Here is a 14,887-nt window from a genome sequence, read left to right on the forward strand (position 1 = left end):
AGAGAGAGAGAGAGAGAGAGAGAATGAGGAGAGTCAGAAGAACCGTCATGCAATCACCTCAAGTCCTGTAGTCTCGCGAGCCAGGCTGCCGCCTCCCACAATTTTCGAATGCTTCTGTCATGGAGAACTGGAAGAGAACGGAAGCTCTGAAAATGATCAAGCGATAAAGCGAATGTAAAAGCCTCCTCCCCGCTTCCGTTTCGTCTTTACAGTCACGCAAATTCATCCTAATATCAATCAAAATCTTCTAAGCGTATATAGCTCGCTGATCAGCCGAAATGGAAATTAAAAAAAAAACAAAAAACGTAAAGATAATTTAAGATATTTTCACGAATGGAAATGAACAGATGGCATTGCCTCGGATTTCAGGTGTAGTTCCAGACTCAGACTCCAGAATACCGTAATTGCTGGACTATAAGCCGCGGCTTTTTTTCCCCATGCTTTGAACCCTGCGGCTTATACAACGGTGCGGCTTATTAGCCTCGCGTAGCCAGGCTTACTCATCTGCGAAGAGAAAAGCCTGGTGACAATATCAGGCAGAGACCGTTCAACTTCCGCCTTGAGAATTTCAGCGGAAGACTACAACGCATGACGTAACTTCCGTTAAACAGCACTTCTGCCACTTCCGCTAGAACCAACCGGAAGTCATATTTTGGCCAGGGTGGCGGCTTATATAAAGATCTTTTACAGCTAATGGCCAGTTAATTAGTTTTAAAATGGTCTTTAACAAGGATTTATATATAGATTGTTACAGCTAATGGCCACCAGGGGCGCTCTAGCAGGAAGCAGGAGTGACACCTGCAGCTTATAGTCGGGTGCGGCTTACATAATTATGTAAACATTTGTTTTTTGTTCTAAATTTAGCTGGTGGGCTTATATTCAGGTGCGGCTTATAGTCCAGCAATTACGGGTAAATTAGGAGATGGAATAGTTGTCTGGCTACACGAGACTACTCAAGCCCAGTCTTGCGTGGTTCCCACAAGCTCCGAATGTTGTAGCCTTTAAAGAGTCTGGAACAACACCTCCCCAAAGCAGAGAAAGAAAGCCGTCGTATGTTCCGTCGTTCCTGTTCACAAAAATACATTCATATTTAAAATATATATTTTCCTTTTCATTTCTGCTAAGCAGCAGAATTATTCCAATTTTCTTCCAACAATCTGATTTACGGTAGGTCAAATCTGCTTTGCCCCGGATCATTTTCAGCGCTTCCTGCTCCAGACTGACGGAAGCGATCAACTACGGATAAGTCTGGGTTGCAGCCCTATGCGAGTGAAATAGTTTTCAGGTTCTAGTACCAGGTATATACATGGCCCTTACAACATGATTAGGATTCCAGTTACTGTAATAACAGTTACTGTTTAAACAACAAAAACCAAGTGTGCTTGCATTAAGATATTTTCCGGTTAGTCTCATCAGCAGTCTTCAGGTAATTATGAATTCATTGTTAAAGTGTTAGTTATGTTAATAGTTACACATTTTCTGTATATATCAAGTCACTATACAGTATACTTTACTGTATAGTGACTTATAGAGGCTTTTACGTAGAGCCTAAATATAATACAAAAGATGAAAAGTGTGGGTACACACTGTGTACGTGGAGCCCACAACTTGTAAATTGACAGTCCATTAGGCCGCCTTTTAGATGATGGAATAGCGAGGCCAGCCTGTTCCCACGGGATGCAAGCTGTCAAGCTAGCTGGAGGCAAACACACACAGCAGCGGCGGCGTCGCACAAACTAATAAACCGACAGAGACAAATAAACACAGCGGCCACGCAGCCAGACGGCCATTTCTGTACTTTATGAGTGTGGAGAACAAACGCGCCGAGCAATCCGAACTCTATTATACACGAGCATCACAACAACCCAATATCGGTACCCTCTCTCTAATATGCTATATTGGAGATATTACCGTCTCAAAGGAGTCACCAAATGCGCCTTTGATGGGAAACTTGCTAAGAGACAAGCGACCTTCTGAATCCCGTTTGGTGTCAGTTTGTTTGTTAGCGACAAAGGAGGCCACAGCCGGCCCGCGATTCACTGACACAGCTCCTCAATCACCGCTCACAGCTAGATCTGCTCAACGCTTATGTGTGTTATTTTAAATGGCGTACAAAGTGAATAAAGTGAGACAATGATGTAACCACCTGAGAGCAAAGGACACATAATTTCTTGTCTTAGGAAAGACCTTGCTTGACTTTGTACGCTTGTCGCTGTTTGCCTCTTACTGTAGCAATGCAGCAAGTGAACTTTGAAAACACATATAGGCATCATCTAAGATGACATGGGAACCAATCAAGTGTGTTCATTAAAAAGTAACGCCCCCTCACCTCTGCCCCACGAGGCCTCAGAATGATGGACAAGACATTGTTCATTATTAGACCTGTGGTTCTCAAAGTGGGGTCCGCGGACCCCCAGGGGTCCTTGAGGGGGTTCCAAGGGGTCCCCAGCGAAATTAATTAATATAGCACCAAATAACCCTATACATCGGCTCTTTTCAAACTTTTGATTTTGATTTTAACAACGCAAATCTTATGAGGGTCCCAGACACAAAATACTTGAGATGCTATTGTTCATTTGGGGGTCCATGATAATTTGGGGGTCCAAGACTTGAGAACCACGTACTGCATCAGGCATCCATCATTATATCCCTTCATTCGCCCTGTTCCCTGTATAAAACATAATGAAAGACATCTGATTTGGGCATGAGCATGAATGCTGTATAACGATTTTCATGCATGTACAAGCAGTGTTTCAACTGTGTCTAAGGGCATTTATACTGTATAATATGCATGCAGTTTTCCTTGCATGATACTAACTCTACCATTTGCCATAATCCTGGATCAGGTATATACTCTAGTGTTTCGTGTGGTTCATTCAAGGACAAAGAAAGATGGATGGAAAGTGGTTGTCACTGCATTTCTGACCTTCCCAGGTCCCCCGGTGCGCTGGTCATACTGTACTTAGCCCCCGACAGAAATTACATTTTGGCCTGACACCCGCAAAAGCCGCGAGCCCTGAGAAATAAATGGAGGTGGATTTTGATGCGTAACATTTTGAATTGAGTGCAAAAGGGTGTCTGGAAAATGCCCATTCTGTAGGTTTTCAACTTTTTGGGGGAGGGGGCGGGGCGGAGGGGGGTGCCTTTATTGATAGTATAGTAGGTAGACAGGAAAGGGGGAGAGAGATGGGGAGTGACATGGAGCAAAGGCGTCGGGACTCGAACCCGCAACGCGTTGTCAGGCATCAAAGCATACAGTATGCGGAAGAGCTCTTCAACTTCGTTAAATGTTTCTTTAGCTCGGTTTAGTTCAAAGATGGGCAGCATGTTTCCCTGCCATTATGATTTGGAAACTTTAATCCTTGCTTTATTCTATTATTCATCCATTTTGTAAATACATTTCACACTTCTTTGCATTTATCCTCCGTGTCGTCTCCCCTTTTTTGTGGTGGTCCTGGAGCCAGACCATCACAGCCTGGACCATCAAGGCAGCGGGCGACCATGTTGTCAACTTCTTTAAAGGTGATACACCGTGAAATTTCACTTTTCCTTTTTTAAAACCTTTTTTTGGGGTCCCACTAGCACCTTCTATCCTCACAAAGTCCCATTTCAGACCGATGTGTCTTTCTCTGGTTTTGAGAAGGCGAAGGTTAAAAGTATCCCACGGGTTCTCAAAACAGGCTGTTCAGATTTGCTGCCGATTGTGACGTCATCTGCCGATTGTGACGTCATCATTAAAAAAAAAAAAAAAAGATTTAAAAAAAAAAAAAAAAACATTTTTTCAAAAAAAAAACATTTTTTCAAAAGGATTTTGGGGGGGGGGGGGGGGTGGCGCAGTTCAGGCCAAAGGTGGTACTGCAGCTGAAATGCTCTGAGAGCCATTCAAAAATGAGAGAGGCTCTCTATTCAGGAGTGGTAATTTAGCCTCAAACCTTTTGAAAAACGTTTTTGGGACATAAACAATATGACATAAATACTTTTTAAATGCATGGTGTATCACCTTTAACCTAGCAAAAATCACTTTCTTTTCTTTTTCTTTTTTTTCCTTTTTGGTACAAATGTAGAAATGTAGAGTAGCCAATTATATTGACCCCTTTTTCTTGTCTTTTAGTTGTGCCAAGTAATCCTCCAAACACATTGTTGTGGTTTGGCACTTCTGTGCCCCACTGGCTCACGTACCAGTGAGGAGGATGTAGCTAGCACCTCCACCCTATGCACCCGTAATGATATAAATGTAGTAATGAATGATAATAATGATCGGTAATTGGAAGTGGCTGGGCCAATTCCTAAACCTTTGGCACTACTGCTTAATATTCAGAGTTACGCAACCATCTTTTCAGCAAGAAAAGGCAACTCGATCGGTTGGAAAATGTAAGATTTTGCTCATGCACTCACATCTTCCACAAAACTTTTTGCTGTTGATCCGCCGGTAAACATATGTGATGTGAACGACGAGATTCATTGTTTGCTTTTAATATGAGGTCTAATATTTGCAGAGGGATACCGGTGAACTAGTTGTGCCTCACAGCTAAGGCAGGCAGTGATATGTTTGATGAGAGATTTGTGATTTAATTGCAAGCTTCTGAAATGCAGATTATGTCTCCATCGTCCATACCAACACCTATATGTGGACACCCAGGAGCAACACAGAACATCTAGGTCTACAGTATAGCATCTTCCAGTTAATGTCAGCACCCACGCAGGGCAAGAGCTATAACCTCGCGTCACCAGGCTTTCTCAGGGGAATGCCTGGTGCTCGTTTCCTAAACAGGTCGTTTGATCCGGTCTAGACCGGGTGGCATCCTAGACCGGATGCCACCCGGACGTCGCTTTGTTTTGGTTCCCTGCTTGGCCCCTTTTTGTTTCCCCAATCCCTATTTAAATGCTAGAGAAGTGTAGTCTTGCCAGTCGCTGCGAGTTGGACTAAAAGATGGAGTCCGTTTTGACTACAAAATGACGTAGGACGTCATCCGCTCCAGACCGGATCAAACGCCTGAAATTGGAAGCGATCCCAGGCTAGGCGAGACCTAACCGGTTGAGCAGGGACGTGCTGGCCATTGGGAAAAGCGGGACAACTCCCGAACGGCCGGTTCATTCCCGGCGGGTCCAGGCCGGCCATTAGGAAAAAAACTGTTTGCACAAAAGTAAAAACTCAACTGTTTGCACAAAAGTAGTGAAAACAGCCGATCTACAAGCACACAACGCCTCGCACCGCGAGGCGTTGTGTGCTTGTAGATCGGCTGTTTTCACTAGTTTAAATCATTTTTTAAATGATAAATACAAAACAAACGGTTTTGGACATACAAGGTTTCCACCCGACAACGACGAAATATAACTAATGTAATTGGCCCACTGGCTTGTCACTTGTCATGATCTGAAATGGAAAATAGCGCGCAAAGAGGGCCTCTCCAATTATTTTTCCAGGGCCGAATCAGGGGCCCAGCACGTCCCTGCGGTTGAGTGTCTAAATGGAAGCACCTGGTTTTGGTGGAAGTAACGCCCAAGGAAATGACGCTGACTCTTTTTACGAATCTGTTTACGTTCGTTCGCTGTGAATGAAACGGGTGTTACGATGATAAAAAGATCATTTCCAGGGGAAATACGTGCGACGGAAGTCCTGCCCCCCATAGACGCTCTCTGTATTATAGGTTGTGAATCGTGACCAGGCTTTTTTTTCCAGCAGATGAGTAGCCTAAAGCTGGTTGCACACTGCTGCGTTTTTCGGGCCGAATATCGGACTGAATTTCGGAGCATGCAAATAAAAAAATCAACCTCACGTTATGTCAGTCACGTGTGCACACTGCCGCCCGTTTTGCGCACCACTCGGTCCCTTGCTCTCTCTATCTCTCTCTCTCTCCTTGCCCTGAAAAACGCATTTCGCAACGAAAAACGCAGCAGTGTGCAACCACCTTTAGGCTGGGAACAAGGCTAGTTAGCAGCCCATAAAAAATGCAGTTAAACTGGTGACAAGGCAACGCGGCACGCCCCTACCTTTAGGACAACATCCAGCCCTACATCCAACCCCTTCCTGTGCTCATGTAGATCAGAAAACAATCATATGTGTCCCAGCGCGGCTGACGGCTAGTCATTGATTTTTTTTTATTGATTTTTTTCATTTTCATTTTTTCATTTCATTTGAAAGCTGGGAATCATAGCTACAAAATGATATATTGGTGGTGGAGATTGACCCAACAGTTTTGAAGATATGGCTTATAGAATGATGCCATGCTGAAATACTACTTTTGAGATATTCAAGTTCTAAATTTGGGAGGACCAACAGAATTATGTCCCGATCTCTCACATTAATTAAAAAAAAGTCTTATTTACATGCAGAGTTAAGCTCTGGCGTTTAAGTGAAATGTAGCCTGATATGTATGACATGCTTTTGTGGCTTTATCACATTTTAGTTCTAAACTAAAAAAGTAATTTCAGCTGTGGTCTAAAGTAGTGGCTTCCGAAATGACTGCCCCAGTGTCATGCTCAGTCACATATTTTAACTGGGGAAACCCTCACCCTGATGAGCACTAAGAGTTGAGGCATTACATGTTGTATAACACGGTTCTATTGTGAAAATAGCAGATCTACATGGTCACAACGCCTCACGTTGCGAGTAATTTTAGAGGTATTAAAAGGTCCTTAAATTGTCACTTTAGAAATGTGCAGACACCCTCTATACATTTAAAACTGTATGTTGCTTTGTTTAGTGTTGAGAGAGAAAACAATGTTGCACATTAAGTTAAACATATGGGGACCCCCACAAAATAATTTGGGGAACCCCCTGGGGGTCCCGACCCACAGGTCGAGAACCACTGCTCTATAACACAACCTTGCCAACACACCCACTCTCTTCTTCCTCCAGCCTCCCAAGCTGTGAAATAAACTTCCCTTTGCAGTTTGGACTGCAGTGCAGTCTCATTCCTCATTTTCCACTACAATCTGAAAGATTGTCGGTATCGGAAAGGTGGCAAAGGTTATCATGCATTTTTGAAAAGATCTATATCTGTAGATTATAATTTGCTATGATAACCCTTTCTGAGACACAGCTAAATTGGTGTTATCAGCCGCTAGAGTTGGTGTCCCATTAACTTTACATTACAAGAAGAAAAAAAAGAAGAAAAAAAAAGAATCTGCTTTAAGTAGCATTATGAGGGGTCAAACTAGGGGTTTTTCATGATTCTGAATCCATTGCAAGCATCTGTTTTGCACAAAAAACATTCCTTGGGCTAAAAAACGGCCCCACAATATGGTTTAGTGAGGAAAAGTGATGAGTCATCACTTTTCACACTTTTGTGGGGGCCGTTCTAGCCCAACGGATGTTTTTTATGCAAAACAGATGTTTGCAATGGATTTAGAATCATGAAAAAACCCTAGTTTGACCCCTCATATGTTACTTAAAGCAGATTCATTTTTTGCTTTTTTCCCCATTAATGTAAAGTTAATGGGACACCAACTCTAGCGGCTGATAACACCAATTTAGCTGTGTCTCAGAAAGGGTTATCATACCAAAATATAATCTACAGATATAGAGCTTTTGAAAAATGCATGATAACCTTTGCCACCTTTCCGATACCGACATCTCGTATGGCCCATGGACAACTAAGACTCCTCCCCTGTCACAGTAGTTCTCAACCTGTGGTGGGACTCCCCGGTTGAACATTTTCAACATTTTGAAAATAGCTACAGTATCGGCTATTTTCACAATATTTATCTGTGGAACTGCATGAGTCAAACTAAATATAATGCCTCGACTCCTACAATTCCGAGTGCTTGTCCAGGTGAGGGTCCCATTGGTCCCATTTCACCTACCCAAATATGATTATTTCAGGGGGGTCGCCGCATGAAAAGGTTGAGATCCACTGGTTTAGATCAACGTTTCTGTGAAGCACTACATTGCTTTCTTTGCACTCAATACTTATGTGTGTTTACTCTGCCATGTGTTGACCAGGATTAATGATGGACATCTACTCTTATGGGGCACTCTGGTTAAGAGCATCTGCTAAATGCCCAACATTATAATTGTAATTTTAAAGACACAATCCGTGGACGTTCATTACTTTTGGCTAGTGCCCTGTTGTCTTCTTTGTGGAAATCGATTACACTTACAGTAAGTATATTAAACGGGGTTGCTTTACAGTAAGTGATAGTGCCTTCATTATACTTAAATGAAATCACCGCTTATAACGTTTGAATTTACAGTAAGTCCTGCGCACGTTGCACTTTTGAGAAAGCAAAGGATGCTCTCCAAGCGTGGCTTTTTTGTATTTCTTAAATCTTATCTTCTTCTTCTTTTTTAGTTTTTTACTCTTAAAAAAGCGCCTGCAATGTAGTGCATTTGAAACTACATTCCAGTGCACATCATGGGGTGATCACTGCTTGCCTCCTGTAAATTGTTTTATTTACATGTTTAGTTTCTTTTCTTTTTATTTCGTTGCTGAGTGAGGTCAGCAGACAAAGTGACGTGAGTGAGATGAAAAAACCTGGGTGAAATCTGCCAATCTCAACGGTAACTGGCTGATCTTCAATATCGAAATGCGAAGTGAAGTGCTGGAGAGCTTGTAGTTCTGGTATTTTCTCTCATTTAGAAACATCTTTATAGTGATAGTGAAAGAGGTTAAGTTAAGGCAAAGCTTGTGACTAAATAATAGGCTAACTACAATGCATCCATTGGAACAAACAGGGTTCTTTTGTTTTCTCCATTTGGTGAAAAGTAACAGTTTCCACCCGAGTCCAGAGAGCGACGGTAAGCAGGCATGTAATGCACGGTGTCATTTCGGAATGGTGGGGTTTCGGAATGGTGGGGTTTCAGAATGGAGGGCTGTGTCCCCAATGACCTCAGCCTCTCCGCCTGCCTTTGGCTGTGTGTGTGTGTGTGTGTGTGTGTGTGTGTGTGTGTGTGTGTGTGTGTGTGTGTGTGTGTGTGTGTGTGTGTGTGTGTGTGCGTGTGTGTGTGTATGTGAGAGTGTGTGAGTGTGTGTGTGTGTGCGTGCGTGCGTGCGTGCGTGTGTGCGCGCGCGCGCGTGCGTGCATGTGTGTGTGTGGGCTGGCGGTGTTCACGTCACACATTTCTGCGTGGCAGTAACAGCTGTTTGGAATGACAGTGCTGATCCTCGCTGCATAATATTCATCCTCCACAACACCACATTTTAATGAGCATCCATCTGTGTTAGGCAGGCGCCACTAAAATGAACTGTACCGTATGCTATTGTTCCTTTTTATGGTGCATTTCAACCAGCACCCGCAAGACGTTCTTTGCCCCGCCGCGGCTGAACGGCGACCCAAAGGCAGAATCGATGGAATCAATTAGCAGTTCTAGTTCCCGTTTTGGCAGTTGAGCACTTGAAGGAAGACGCATCTACAGTATCAAAATACATTTTCATACCTGAGAAGAACAACAGTCTAAAGGCCATTTTCCACTGGCAGCGATAACGATGACGATAACGATTTAAAAAAGTGGGTTTTCAATTGAAGTGGATCGGCAGCATCCACTCAACACCGATACAGACAACGATAACCGACAACTACATTGTTAGGATCAACAACGATGTGGTTAAGATCACAGTGATATGGAACTGGGTCTCTGACAAACAGCTCGAGGTGCGCTCTGCGCGAGCGGCTGTTAATTGGCGCCTCTTCACATTGATGTCCGATAAACTTTATCGGACATCAATGTGAAGGCATAATTATCGCTGTGATATTTTATGGTCATCGTTATCGCTGCCGGTGGAAAAGGGCCTTTAGACTGTAAGACTGTAAACCACAAACTAGTCATTTTAAATGTTAACATTTAATGCACTCCCACCCCATTTTGTACAATTGTCTGTTTTAATGTTATCTGCTCCCTTTGTCTGCTGAATATTGCTTGTATATGGACTTAAAGTATACTGTTGTTCCACAAACTGTTGATATACCGTGTTTCCACTTTCCATAAGTATTATGTCTTAAAAATCTAATTGAACAAAATGAGAGGGGAGTGCATTGAGAATTTAACAGATTAAAAACTACTAGTTTGTGGTTTACAGTCTGGTAAATCAAAAAAATATCTATGATATTCAAAATTTAAAAACTATGGACAGTTTTTCGTCTCAGGTACTCAACCACTCATCTACTTGAAACCTATAGTATCTCTAATTTATTCTGGGGGAAACATTTACAGAAAGTTACTTAGTTGCGACACGTAAATCAGCTATTCTCAGCAAAGAGTGTAGTGGACCGAGTTCAGAGACGACCCCAGTCAACTATATAAGCTTGCTAAAAGTATAGTTTAAGTGGCAAGCCCCATACATGCTTTGTCATAAGAAGATTTCTTTTTAATGTTTGCCTTTCAATCAGCTTTACCATTGTATTTGTGGGGATTTGTTTTGCTTGCCACATTCGATAGAAGTCTGAATCCTTGCATGGTGGATCAAAACAAAGCAGGGTAACCCACTGTCCGTCGCTGTGGCCCAGGGACGAGAGCCCGCTCAGACAGGCCTGCCCCCTGCCATCAAGCAGTCAATATTTCACTCAGCTGTCGTGTCTTTGATCCGTGTCTGACTCGCCAGGCGGCCGGCCGCGCTGCCCCATGCACCCACCGCTCACTGTCTGAGTGCTGCGGGCCCAACAGACGCTGGAACAGTCGACATTGAAACCGTTATGTCATGTTAGATGTTATTATGGGTGCAGGCACGGTTAGCCCAACAAACAGCTCATCTTGGGTTAGTCGACGTCACAGCTTATAGGGTCTGCATTGCCGGCGGTTGTCGGAGCGGGTTCAAGAACGACACATGCGGCTCATGAGCGCTGAGGTTCAAAAGATGGCGACAGCATTGAGATACAACAGGGAATGAGAGAGAGAGAGGCATAGAGGGAGAGAAACAAAGGGAGAGACAGAGAGGGAGATAGACAAAGAGACAGAGACTGAGAGCGAGACTGACAAAGAGACAGAGACTGAGAGCGAGATAGACAGAGAGACAGAGAGGGATATGGACAGAGAGGGAGATAGACAGAGAGACATCAGGGACAGATATATGGACAGAGAGACAGAGACAGAGTCAGGGAGTGAGATGGACAGAGAGACAGAGACAGAGAGGGAGACAGACACAGAGACAGAGATGTGAGAAAGACAGTCAGACAGACTCAGATAGACAGGGTGGGCGGGCAGTCAGAGTGGTAGCAGGAGGCAGGGGAACAGATACAGTAGCTCTGGTCCCATAGCGTTATTGGAGTTCTCCCTAACGCTATGTTCCTCTACCTCCACTCCGGCTTGGCAAGATCAGAGAGCTGTCTCACCAAACCAAAGCTATCAGTTGGGAGTTGAAAGCTTACTCTACTTAGTGGACGCAGTCTGAGCCCCCCACCACACGCTTAAAATACATTTTTAGGGCGAAATGAAAAATATTCCACCGGATGGAGACACTTTTCCTGTTGAAGACTGTTTTTACGAAACAGCGCTTCCAATGTTGCAGAGCTGAGTAACACCCAACGAGACTAATGATCTGTTAATGCGGTCCTCTGACCTGCGCAGCAGTAGTGAGAAGGCACCATAATGGCGACGACAAATGGTAAAAAACTAGAAGAAATGGAGTTTCCATCCGGTGGATTTTTTTTTCTTTTCATTTTGCCCTAAACATTTATTTTAAGCGTGTGGTGGGGGGCTCAGATTGCGTCCACTAAGTAGAGTAAGCTTTCAACTGTCCACTGATACCTTTGGTTTGGTGAGGGGCGAAACAGTAGTTGTTATCTTCAGACCAGACAAGACGGCTTTCCAGTTTTGCCAAGCCGGAGCGGAAGAAGAGGAACATAGGGTCAGGGAGAACTCCACTAACGCTATGGACCAGAGAGCAATGGGAACAGAGAGCAAAATGGAGGGGTCCGGAGCTGCTGAGGGGAGGGTGTTTCGGTTCTACTTACATTTGCAGCCATTGTCCCACAAATAGCCGGGTAGACAGTCCTGACACTTGGGCCCTGTGGTGCCCTCCTTACATTTACAATATCCCGTGGCATTACAGCGATCAGTGGCTGAGCCAAGGGGATTACAATTACAGTCTGAAAAAACAAGACACACACACACACACACACACACACACACACACACACACACACACACACACACACACACACACACACACACACACACACACACACACACACACACACATGCTAGAGACAAGGTGGTATTTTTCAACTTGTTGGCACACTGCGACTGTAGGAGCACTTCAGAGCAAAGCACACAGTCCTCAGGCTCAACCATAAGCACCATTGTTGTGAAAGCACAGCTACATCCTGCAGCAACGTCTCTTAAAGCAGGAAGTGCTACCATTTCAAAGGTAATGGAGACAGAATGCAGAAAGTGTGACATTGGACAAGTGTGTTATTATTACTTCCTTCGTATCGCATGAATAATCCGTGTTGGATTCATTTGAAAGCGCTAGTATCTCCAGGACATTTCGTGCAATGAGCAATGAGCCTTATCAGTAGCGTGTATATGGACATGCTTTGATTCTGTTGGTAGAGAAGACTGGACGTACAGTAGAGAGGAAATCATGGACAGAAGAGACAGAAAGGAGAGGAAGGGCTGTTGACGAGAATGGCCACATGAGACAAAGACAGAGGTTGATGTGTCTGTGTCACAGACGATGGTTTTAAACATGATGACATGGTACCATGCACTGAAATGGGCATTGTTTAAATAATGTTCTTTTCCCCGCTTTGCTTTGTCTATGTTTACAGTGAGTTTCGCTACACAATGCTAAATACTTAAAGTGATCCCTGACTAATACGACAAATATGTCTTAAAACATTATAATTGTCCTCTATAACTACAATGTAAAATTAAAAACACCTTAAATATTTTATTTCTTCTAGAAATAGCTAATCTTTCACTCAGTAGGGGAAATGCCTGTCGCAAGTTGATGATGTCATAAATGTCATGTGTCATTTTTATGGCATGCATGTGCAAAAAAACAAAACACAAACACATTTGAAATATTGATTTGATGCTCATATTAACCATTGGAAGTATTAAGTTTGTTTTTATTTTCACATGCATGCCATTAATTCCATAGGGATAGATCACACTATTGAGTGAAAGATTAGCTATTTCTAGAAGAAATAAAATAATTGAGGTGTTTTTAATTTTACATTGTAGTTATAGAGGACAATTATAATGTATTAAGACATATTTGTCGTATTAGTCAGGGATCACTTTAACCTCGCTCTTACCACTTAAACCCAATTAAAAACAAACAAACAATTAAGCTCACAATGCATCACGACATGTTGTGAGCTTCTAGCGCTGCTATTTTTGCCAAGAGATGTTCGCCTGTAATTATACTGTATACCCAACATAGTTATGAGAGGATAATAATAATAATGGTATTAAAGGTAGGGTAAGTGATTTCATTTACGTAAGTTTTAGTTTCAGTTTTCATGTAGGTGACAGGCGAGGGGCCATGATTGGAGAAAGGCCGAACTCTATCCTGATTGGAGGAAAACCTGTCTCCTCCACCAAAACTGAAACCATTTTGTCATTATTTGAATTAAATGAAATCACTTACCCTAATAGTAATAATAGTACAAATAAACAATAGTCTATCAGTAAAGGAGCAGAGCAAGGTGCTAGTGCCCAGTGTTAAACTGACCTTGCGGCTCAGTGCTCCCGGTATTGAAAAGCGGTCCTATTTTGACAGGTCGGGCCCATCACGCCACGTCCCTTCCTCGGGCTGAGGCCGCACACTCGGCTGCACCCGAGTGACACCCAGGGGTCGGCGTGGTGAGAGGAGAGGTGACGGCAAGTGACAAACGGGGAGGGGGGCGAGGAGGGTGACGGTGCTTGAACGTGCAGTGCCACGCAACGCTTCGGTGCAACGCAACGCTTCGGTGCCTCTAATGCCCGCTGAAGGTTTTCGACTGGTACCCCTGAGGCAGCTTGCATGTACGTGCCACACGCACTGGGGCTGCGCCTCTTTCTCCGTGACACTTTTGCTGTGACACTTTCTGCTCAGGGCTCATGGTGCTTGTCAGACTCGCCCTCCGGGCACACGACGTACACCGGTGGTGCACCTGGCCGTCACACGCACTGCCTCTCCGACCGGCGAGAGCCCGCATAACAACTGCCTAATGAACGGAGACGTTTGTTTTTGCGTGCGTGTGTGGGTGTGGGTCGTGCGTGCGTGTGACAAATGAATGTGTTTTTCTTTTGTCAACAGTTTCTTTTGTCGCGCTCTTATATTATCTAAAGATGTAGGGAATGTTAAGTCAAAACAAACAAACAAACTAACTAAAAAAAGAGAGAATGTTAATAATGCCCAAAAGTGTGTCTAAAATCATTCATACGATCATAGAAATAATTGGAAATGATTGGATTAATTAAGGGACACAAATAACTAAATATTTGGAGGCATTGGCTTGATTGTGATGTTTGAAAAAAAGAAAATCGGTGTTGGTGCAGAATTTCCATATCGGTGCATCCTTACAGTCTATTCTCATAACAATATCTCTGAAAGGTATAGGGGTTGGCATTGTCACACACACACACACACACACACACACACACACACACACACACACACACACACACACACACACACACACACACACACACACACACACACACGCACAAGGACAAGCACACGCACACAAGGCAGAGAAGCGGGGGTGACTGACTGGTGTGAAAATAAAAAGAATGAAAAAGGAAAGTAGGAATGACGGAAGTGAAGAAACGGTGAAAGACATGTTGGCAGCAGACAGTGGGGAGATGACGGATGAAAGCTGCAGAGGCAAAAGACAGAAGGTGTGAGCGTATGTGTGCGTGTGTACGTGTAAAATAAACAGGGGATATCTTAAAAAGTCCTGGAATAAATTCCTTACCAAAACATTTCTTCACCAATGTGTTTGTAAAGGTGTCTAG

The 14,887-nt window shown here is 43.6% G+C and overlaps 1 protein-coding gene across 1 annotated transcript in view; it reads right to left on the reverse strand.

Annotated features, from left to right (window-relative positions):
- The window catches only part of ntng1a (netrin g1a), a gene marked incomplete at both ends in the record, with an annotated part of 230,021 nt that overhangs the window by 288 nt on the left and 214,846 nt on the right, over positions 1-14,887 (reverse strand). Inside the window, one exon of the mRNA XM_080752341.1 lies at positions 11,890-12,024. Within this exon, the coding sequence (XP_080608467.1) occupies positions 11,890-12,024 (135 nt within the window). The remainder of the gene's footprint in view (positions 1-11,889; positions 12,025-14,887) is intronic.

This window comes from Nannobrachium achirus, assembly GCF_963921795.1.
Source record: "Nannobrachium achirus genome assembly, chromosome: 21".
In the NCBI taxonomy this organism is placed as follows: domain Eukaryota; kingdom Metazoa; phylum Chordata; class Actinopteri; order Myctophiformes; family Myctophidae; genus Nannobrachium; species Nannobrachium achirus.